The 10,757-nt window shown below is 21.8% G+C and overlaps 2 protein-coding genes across 2 annotated transcripts in view; one reads left to right on the top strand and one right to left on the bottom strand.

The window, feature by feature from the left end:
- LOC142231989 (uncharacterized) overlaps positions 1 to 10,757 on the bottom strand; it is a 47,583-nt gene that overhangs the window by 19,693 nt on the left and 17,133 nt on the right. The gene's annotated exons all lie outside the window — the stretch shown is intronic.
- LOC142231991 (uncharacterized) lies at positions 9,232 to 10,436 on the top strand. The gene is made up of 2 exons (XM_075302665.1): positions 9,232 to 9,659; positions 9,732 to 10,436. Exons 1-2 carry the CDS (start codon positions 9,504 to 9,506, stop codon positions 10,134 to 10,136), a joined length of 561 nt encoding a protein of 186 aa, XP_075158780.1. The 5' UTR covers positions 9,232 to 9,503; the 3' UTR covers positions 10,137 to 10,436.

The following is a 10,757-nucleotide window of genomic DNA, read 5'->3' as shown; positions in this document are numbered from 1 at the left end:
AATTTCCTATGGAAAGAATATTTTGACAAAATTTTCTATAGAAATAAAATTTTGAGAAAATTATCTCGAAAAAAAAATATTAAAAAAAATTGTATAAAAATAAAATGTTAACAAAATTTTCTATGAAAAAAATCTATAAATGCCATTCTTTCTTTCGAATAAAAAAACATTGTTTTCTATACTAACCACAAATATTTGATCAAGAACTTCAAAATAAAATTATTTTAATGTGGTTCATTTGTAATAACATTTTCTTCAAATTTGGTAGTTTATTTTTGGCACCAGTGATAACCATGACCCCAATCAAATTGTATGCCTTATTAAAGAAAACTAAATTACCAAGACTTAAATATATAAATTTAGAAATTAAATCAAATGTTGTATCGAGTACTAAACTAAAACAGGGCTTGTAATAACGGAGATCGGAATCTTGCGAACAACAAATATATGGACAAACGAACGGACATCACACACAATTTTCGTAAAACGTTTGCTACATTACGACATCTAAATCAATTTCTCTTAATATGGGCAAAAATGATAGAAGTTTAGTTTTTTTTATTTGACTCTTAGACTTGGATACTCTGAAAAACAGACGAAAATTTGACAATTTTCGTGAAATTATATAATTTAAATTTTCGTAAAATTATATATAAAAAAAGAAAATTTTGTCAAAATTTTATTTCTTTAGAAAATATTGTCAAATTTTAATTTCTATACAAAATTTTTTCAAAATTTTATTTTTATAGAAAATTTTTTCAAAATTTTATTTTTATAGAAAATTTTTTCAAAATTTTATTTTTATAGAAAAATTTGTCATTTTTTTTTTCTATATTAAATTTTGTTTTCTCTCAAATTTTTATTTCTATACAAAATTTTTCAAAATTTTATTTTTATAGAAATTTTTTTCAAAATTTTATTTTTATAGATTTTTTTTTCAAAATTTTATTTTTACAGAAAAATTTGTCAATTTTTTTCTATATGTTAAAATTTGCTAAAAATTGTATTTCTTTACAAAATATTGTCTAAACTCTATTTCTATAGAACATTTTTTGCAAAATTTTATTTTAATAGAAATTTTTTTCAAAATTTTATTTCTATAGAAATTTTTTTTCAAAATTTTATTTTTACAGAAAATTTTGTCAATTTTTTTCTATATTTAATTTTATTAAAATTTTATTTCGTTAGAAAATATTGTCAAAACTTTATTTCTATAGAAATTTTTTCAAAATTTTATTTTTATAAAAAAATTTTTCAAAATTTTATTTCTACAGAAAATTTTTTCAAAATTTTATTTTTATAGAAAATTTTGTCAATTTTTTTCTATATTAAATTTTATTAAAATTTTATTTCGTTAGAAAATATTGTCAAAACTTTATTTCTATAGAATTTTTTTTCAAAATTTTATTTCTACAAAAAATTTTTTCAAAATTTTATTTCTATAGAAAATTTTTTCAAAATTTTATTTCTATAGAAATTTTTTTCAGAATTTTATTTTTTACAAATTTTTTTTTAAAAAATTATTTTTGCCCAATAGAAAATAATTAATCAAGCTTGAATTAATCAAACGATCTCAAGCTTGATTAATTATTTTCTATTGGATAAAAGAAAGATCGAATAAAATCAAAATTTCTAATTTTATTTTTATAGAAAATGTTTTCAAAATTTTATTTTTACAGAAAAATTTTGTCAATTTTTTCTATATTAAATTTTATTAAAATTTTATTTCGTTAGAAAATATTGTCAAAACTTTATTTATATAAAAAATTTTTTCAAAATTTTATTTTTATAGAAAATTTTTTCAAAATTTTATTTCTATAGAAACATTTAAAAATTTTATTTCTATAGAAAATTTTTTCAAAATTTTATTTCTATAGCAATTTCTTTCAAATTTTTTTTTTTACAGAAAATTTTGTCAATTTTTTCCTATATTAAATTTTATTAAAATTTTATTTCGTTAGAAAATATTGTCAAAACTTTATTTCTATAGAATTTTTTTTCAAAATTTTATTTTTATAGAAAATTTTTTCAAAATTTTATTTCTATAGAAAATTTTTTCAAAATTTTATTTTTATAGAAAATTTTGTCAATTTTTTCTATACTAAATTTTGTTAAAATTTTATTTCTTTAAAAATGTTGTCAAAACTTTATTTCTATAGAACATTTTTTAAAAATTTTATTTTATAGAAAAATTTTTAAAAATATTATTTCTATAGAAATTTTTTTCAGAATTTTATTTTTATAGAAATTTTTTTCAAAATTTTATTTCTATAGAAAATTTTTTCAAAATTTTATTTTTACAGAAAAATTTGTCAATTTTTTTTTTTTTTTGGTTTGTTAAAATTTTATTTCTATAAAACTTTTGTCAATAATTAATTTCTATATGGGGTCTAAAATCATAATTTCTGGCAGGAATTTTTTTTTTGGTTTAGGATAAAAAAATGCAGAAAATATAATGATTTACTTTGTTGGATTTCATATCAGTCACCACACCCTCAAAAAAAAAAACAAATCGCTTCTGTAACATATACCCCAAACACATATAACATATACCCCAAACACATTTGCTTATTGTGTTAAAAAATTTGAGTTCCAAACATATAATTTTTAAACCCAAACATATGAAAACCCGTCTTTTTCGTCCGTGTTTTATATTTCAATATTTATAATATTTTCTACATCAGTTGGCATAGGGTACAATTAAAATGTATTGATACCAACTATTTACAATGCGGACTGAATAGTTCCTTCCCTTTCATTGTTTTCAAATATCTCAAAGGATTGATCATAAATTCTATTGCAATTTGAAATAAACTGAAACATCGAAATTAAATATTTTAAATTACACAGAGGGACATACAAGGCCGTTATATCAATATATTCATATTTCAAAATTTCTAAAGCCCATTATTATTAAGAACAAGGTAATGTGAATGGTGATGATGTATTATTGTTGCGACTTTAAATCTCTCATTACCTTATATCTTGTTTAAAAACTTATAAAATATTCCATATTGCTAAATGGCATGTGGCATAATTACAAATGTACTGATACCGAGTTCAAGGCAAATTAAAAAATTCCTTCCCTTTCTATGTTTTCAAATATCTCAAGGGATGTATCTTAAATTATATTGCAATTACAAAAAAAAAAAATGAAATATCGAAATGAAATATTTTAAATTACACAAAAGGTTGTACAAGCTCGACTGCGATTTCAGCCAAAAATAATGTAATTTGGAGAAAAATTTACCAAAAAACAACCAGTCACATGAAACTTATTTTGCAAAATTTTATTTCTATACAAAATGTTGGCCAAATTGTATTTCTATAGAAAATGTTGCCAAAATTTAATTTCTATACAAAATTTTATTTCTTTAGAAAATTTTAAAAAATTTCATTTCTATAGAAAATTTTGTCAAAATTGTATTTCTATAGATAATTTTCAACATTTTATTTCCATTGACAATTTTGTCAACATTTTATTTCGATAGAAAATGTTTCTTATAAAATTTTGTTATTTCTATATAAAATTTTGTCAACATTTTATTTGTATGAAAAATTTTGTTAGAATTGTATTTCTAAATAAAACTTTGTCAAAATTTTATTTCTTTATAAAATTTTGTCAAAATTTTACTTCTATAGAAACAATTTTCAATGTTTTATTACTATGGAAAATTTTGTCAAAATTTTATTTCTATGAAAAATTTTGTTAAAATTTTATTTCTATAGAAAATTTTGTAAACATTTTATTTCTATGGACAATTTTGTCACAATTTTACTTCTATAGAAAATTTTTCCAAAATTTTTGTTCTGTAGAATATTTTTGTCAAAATTTTATTTCTATAGAAAATTTTCTCAAAATTTTATTTCTAAAGAAAATTTTGTCAAAATTTCATTTCTAAAGAAAATTTTCTCAAATTTTATTTTATTTGTGTTAAAATTCAATTTTTTTTTAGAAAAATTATCAAAATTTTATTTCCATAGCAAATTTTGTTAAAATTTTTCCAAATTTTTTTTCTGTAGAATATTTTGTAAAAATTTTGATTCTGTAGAATATTTTTTCAAAATTTTATTTCTATTTTATTTCTTTGTCAAAATTTTAGTTCTATAGAAAATTTTCTCAAAATTTTATTTCCATAGAAAATTTTCTGAAAACTTTGTCAAAATTTTATTTCTAAAAAAACTTTCTCAAAATTTTATTTCTAAAGAAAATTTTCTCAAATTTTATTTGATTTGTGTTAAAATTGCATTTTTTTGGAAAAATTATCAACATTTTATTTCCATAGAAATTTTTGTTAAAATTTTTCCAAAATTTTTTTTATGTAAAATATTTTGTCAAAATTTTGATTCTCTAAAATATTTTTTTAAATTTTATTTCTACAGAAAATTTTGTCCAAATTTTATTTCTATAGACTATTTTGTCAAAATTTTATTTCTATAGAAAATTTTGTCAAAATTGTATTTCTAAAGAAAATTTTCTCAAAATTTTATTTCTAAAGAAAACTTTCTTAATATTTTATTTCTAAAGAAAATTTTCTCAAATTTTATTTTATTTGTGTTAAAATTTATTTTTTTTTTTTAATTATCAAAATTTTATTTCCATAGAAAGTTTTGTCAAAATTTTATGTCGATACAAAATTTTTGTCAAAATTTTATTTCTCTAGAAAAAACTGTCGAAATTTAATTGCTTTTGAAAATGTTGTCAAAATTTAGTTTTATAGATTTTTTTTTTTAATTGTTAGTTTCATAGAAAATTTTGTCAAAATTGTATTTCTATAGAAAATGTTGTCAATATTTTATTTCTATAAAAAAAATTTGTCAAAATTGTATTTCTGTAGAAAATTTTGTCAAAATTTTATTTTTATAGATAATTTTTTCGAAATTTTATTTCATTATTGTTGTTTTTGATTTCAGATTAAAACCATGCATTGACTAAACTACAAGTGTAGCTTAACCAACAGAGGAAAAGAATGTTTGTCAAATTTATTTGGGCAAAGTCCTATAGACTGCAAGATGGTTGGATGGACGCACGTTTCGGAATTACCACATTCCTCATCAGTATCCTCTACTTGCAGCAAAACTATCAACCAATTATCAGAATAAATTGGGGCAGTTCACTAAACCCAAAGTGATCCACACTTGAACCTTCCGAAAAAAGGTTTATGATAGTCGGCTTTTGTCGAAATAAATCTTTGTACAAACATCTCTCTTTTCCTTTGCCACTGTCAAATCATCGATTTGAGTGCGGTTGGCTGGGTTTATTTTGAGCGTGCTTCCTCTTACTTCATTCGTTTTTATTTTTTTATTGTTGGTTTGTACTTCAATCATATTTGTTGTTTTGATAATTGGTTGATAGTTTTGCTGCAAGTAGAAGATGCTGATGAGGAATGTGGTAATTCCGAAACGTGCGTCCATCCAACCACCTTGCAGTCTATAAGGCTGAGATCAAAGCAACAAATAAAATTATATTTCTATGAAAATTTTTGTCAAAATTGTATTTCTATGGAAAATTTTGTCAAAATTTTATTTCTTTAGAAAATTTTTTCAAAATTTTATTTCTTTAGAAAATTTTTCCAAATTTTTTTTCTGTAGAATATTTTGCTAAAGTTTTATTTCTGTAGAATATTTTGTCAAAATTTTATTTCTGCAGAAAATTTTATCCACATTTTATTTCTATTGAAAATTTTGTCAAAATTGTATTTCTATAGAGAAATTTTTTCAATAGTTTATTTCTATAGAAAAAATTTGTCAACAGATTATTTCTATAGAAAATTTTGTCAAATTTTTATTTCAATAGAAAAATTTTTTTCAATAGTTTATTTTTATAGAAAATTTTGTCAAATTTTATTTCTATAGAAATTTTTGTCAAAATTTTATTTCTATAGAAAATTTTGTAAATTTTTTTTTTTCTGTAGAATATTTTGCTAACATTTTATTTCTGTAGAATATTTTGTCAAAATTTTATTTCTACAGAAACTTTTATCCACGTTTTATTTCTATTGAAAATTTTGTCAAAATTTTATTTCAATAGAGAAATTTTTTCAACAGCTTATTTCTATAGAAAAAATTTGTCAACAGATTATTTCTATAGAAAATTTTGTCAAAATTTTATTTCTATAGAAAAAATTTGTCAATAGTTTATTTCTATAGAAAATTTTGTCAATTTTTATTTCTAAAGAAATTTTTGTCAAAATTTTATTTCTATAGAAAAATTTTCCAAATTTTTTTCCCTAGAATATTTTGTCAAAATTTTATTTCTATAGAAAATTTTGTCAAAATTTTATTTCTATAGAAAATTTTATCAAAATTTTATTTCTATAGAAAAATTTTGTCAACAGTTTATTCCTCTAGAAAATTTTTTCAAAATTTTTTTCTATAGAAAAATTTTATCAACAGTTTATTTTTATAGAAAATTTTGTCAATTTCTATTTCTATAGAAAAATTTTGTCAACAGTTTATTTATATAGAAAATTTTGTCAATTTTTATTTCTATAGAAAAATTTTGTCAGCAGTTTATTTATATAGACAATTTTGTCAATTTTTATTTCTATAGAAAAATTTTGTCAACAGTTTATTTATATAGAAAATTTTGTCAATTTTTATTTCTATAGAATAATTTTGTCAATTTTTATTTCTATAAAAAATTTTTCCAAAATTTTTTCTCTAGAATATTTTGTTAAAATTTTATTTCTACAAAAAATTTTGTCAAAATTTTATTTCTATAGAACAATTTTGTCAACTGTTTATTTCTATAGAAATTTTTGCCAAAATTTTATTTCAATAGAAAATTTTTCCAAATTTTTTTTTCTCGAGAATATTTTGTCAAAATTTTATTTCTATAGAAAATTTTGTCAAAGTTGTATTTCTATAGAAAAATTTGTCAACAGTTTATTTCTATAGAAAATTTTTCCAAAATTTTTTTCTCTAGAATATTTCTATACAAAATTTTGTCAAAGTTTTATTTCTATATAACAATTTTGTCAACTGTTTATTTCTATAGAAATTTTTGTCAACATTTTATTTCAATAGAAAATTTTTCCAAATTTTTTTTCTTTAGAATATTTTGTCAAAATTTTATTTCTGTAGAAAATTTTGTCAAAGTTGTATTTCTATAGAAAAATATTGTCAACAGTTTATTTCTATAGAAAATTTTTCCAAAATTTTTTTCTCTAGAATATTTTGTCAAAATTTTGTTTCTATGGAAAACTTTTGTCAACAGACTATTTCTATAGAAAATTTTGTCAAAGTTTTATTTCTATAGAAAATTTTGTCAAAATTTTATTTCGATAGAAAAATTTTGTCAACAGTTTATTTCTCTAGATAATTTTATCAAATTTTTTTTTTCTATAGAAAAATTTTATCAACAGTTTATTTCTATAGAAAATTTTGTCAAAATTTTATTTCTATAGAAAAATTTTCCAAATTTTTTTTCTCTAGAATATTTTGTCAAAATTTTATTTCTATAGAAAATTTTGTCAAAATTGTATTTCTATAGAAAAATTTTGTCAACAGTTTTTTCTGTAGAAAAATTTGTCAAAATTTTTCCACAATTTTTTCAGTAAAATTTTTTGCTAGAATTTTATTTCTGTAGAATATTTTGTCAAAATTTTATTTCTACAGAAAATTTTGTCCACATTTTATTTCTATAGAATATATTGTCAAAACTTTATTTCTATAGAAAAATTTTGTCAACAGTTTATTTATATAGAAAATTTTGTCAATTTTTATTTCTATAGAAAATCTTGTCAATTTTTATTTCTATAAAAGATTTTTCCAAATTTTTGTTCTCTAGAATATTTTGTCAAAATTTTATTTCAACAAAAAATTTTGTCAAAATTTTATTTCTATGGAAAAATTTTGTCAACAGTTTATTTCTATAGAAAAATTTGTCAATTTTTATTTCTAAAGAAGATTTCCTCAAAATTTTATTTCTAAAGAAAATTTTTTCAAAATTTTATTTTTATAGAAAGTTATGTTAAAATTTTATTTTTTATTAAGAAAAAATTATCAAAATTTTGTTCCTATAGAATTTATTTTCAAAATTTTATATCTATAGGAAGTTGTGTTAAAATTTTATTTTAATAGAAAATTTTGTCAAAATTTTAGTCTATAGAAAATTTTCTAAAAAATTTTATTTCTATATAAAATTTTGTAAAAAATTTATTTGTATAAAAAATCTTGTCTAAATTTTATTTCTGTTTATGAAGTACCTCTTAGTATAATAGGAATATTTTTCAAAATCTGCCGAAAAGTCAACAATGCTACCTACCAGTCTACCAAACAGTAAAAAATCTACAATTTTTGCTAGAATTCTTATAATTGTGGAAACCGTGTTTACAAGGCCATTATATCAAGGTACCTATATTAAGAGTTCCATAGCCTATAATTATTATGAACAAGGCAATGTGAAGGCTGATGATGTATTGTTGTTGCGGCTTTATAACTCTTATCATCTTATAACATATTTTCAAATTTAAAAACCTATAATATTCCATATTTAAAAATGTCATGTGGAACAATTACAAATGTATTGATACCAACTACAATGGAAATTGAAAAATTCCTCCCCTTTCTATGTTTTTAAATATCTTAAAGGATATATCTTAAATTCTATTGCAATTTGAAATAAACTAAAACATCGAAATTAAATATTTTAAATTACACAGAGGGACATACAAGGCTATTATATCAATATACATATATTAATAATTTCCAAGCCTATTATTATTATGAACAAGTCAATGTGAATGCTGATGATGTATTGTTGTTACGGCTTTAAATCTCTTTCTATCTCTCTTTGAGTGTAATAGAGCGTTTAATGGTTGTATAACCAGAGACCATGTATATTACATACGAGAGAGTTGTTCAAATATGGAGATAAAATCTTGAACAACAAAGCAATTACTCGCATTCATATACACAACAACAACACCTACAACAAATAATAGGTATTTCCTTTAACTTCCGCTACATCAATGACTATAATAACGGTAGTGATGATATGGAGACTACAACACAAACAACAACAACAGCAACAGTAGACAGATAGATGATATTCACTCAGATGACTTACTCTCTGCTTTAACAATGAAGATAACACAATACTCGATGTTTTTGTTGTTGCTGTGAGTGAGTGTGGGTGTTTTGTTGTTTTTGCCCCCTTCCACCAACATTTCGATGACTCGACAAAGGTAATAAAGGTATAATAGCCCTGTTATAAGGCAACTTGACTAACAATCGAGATATTTCAATCTGTGAAAAGAGTTTTTAACGGCAGGAAATAATTAGCAGTGAAAAAAGGTCCATGGAAAATTATTGGTGAAGAACCAGGAAATAAAACGTCACAAAAAAAAAATAATTCGACGAACAAAAGAGAGTTTTTTTTATAGCTTTGCAAAATAAAATAGAAATTAGACAAACAAAGGAAAGGAAAAAAAATCCAAGAAATTAAAAAGAAAACAAAAATATCCTTATTATTTTTGAAGAATATCACTTACTACGGCATGACCATGAAAATGAAACCCCAATTTAGAGGCAATCGAGCCTTATTCAACGCTTTTTTAAGGACAGCGATTACCATGACAATGGCCATAATTCTAATGGAAAATAGCTTTTGTATGACCATGAAAACACAGGCTACAGCCTTAAAACTTCCCAAGGTAAATAACAAAGTAATGACATTGACAATTTGGGTACCCTATTTGTTTATCGTATTTTTCCATTGTTCTAAGGATTCCTTAAGGATTTTCAAAAGTTCCTCTCGCGCATTGTTAACAAACGGCCCTTATGTGCAAAAATCTTTGAAAAACCGTTATCGGCGTCAAGCCGTCGATGAAGATCATTATGATGAAAATTTTGATGTTATACCAGTTATGGATGCCGATTCACCCAAAACTGTAGGAGAACATATTTCCGAAAGGGCACAAAAAATTGCCGAAACTTTTTCCAATATGTGGCAATCTGTGGTTGAGAGTGTAAAACATGGTGTCGAGGCCATACGTCAACTCTTTAGCGATGATGACGATGAATATGAACTAACACCAGAAGAAGAGGAACAAATGCGTGCCGCCATGGAAGCACGTGCTAAAGCTATCGAAGAGCAAAATGAAATTTGGCGTAATACCAATCAATTATAATTCAATTCGATACCTTTATGGAAATGTCGTTGCTGTTGGTCGATGGTTTAAAAAGTACGGCAATGGTTGACTTTGTTTGTGTGATTTCTTTTTTTCTACTTCGAAAATATCTTAAATTACGTGTTTTGGTTAACAAAATTAATATTACGACGGTATTCCTTGGTATTCATTGGTTGTTAAAATTACAAAATTTCTTAATGAGTTTCGTATTTCATAATTTTTATTTGTTTTCCATTAATTTTTTGTTTTTGGTTTAAATAAAACGTATCAGGTTTATTGTGAAAATTGGCTACATACAAATGAAGATTGTTTTCATGTTTAATGATGGGTCTTGTTTTACATGGGGAATTTCTTTGTAAATAAGATTTCTTTGTAAATAATTTAAATTTAATATAGAAGAAAGTACAAAATTTTCTAACTACCTAAAATACACAAAGGCTTTATTATTGCTATGACGTCATTGGGAATAAAGATATAATTACTTGAATGACGTCGTTTGAGAAGATTAAAATAAAATCTTGACTTTTTTTAATGAGAGACCATTATGCTATTAAATCTAAAATAAACCAAAGAATTGTTGACAAAATTTTCTATGAAAATAAAATTTTGACAAAATTTTGT

Source organism: Haematobia irritans, chromosome 3 (genome assembly GCF_050003625.1).
Source record: "Haematobia irritans isolate KBUSLIRL chromosome 3, ASM5000362v1, whole genome shotgun sequence".
Classification (NCBI taxonomy): domain Eukaryota; kingdom Metazoa; phylum Arthropoda; class Insecta; order Diptera; family Muscidae; genus Haematobia; species Haematobia irritans.
This window is presented reverse-complemented; position numbering and strand designations above follow the sequence as displayed.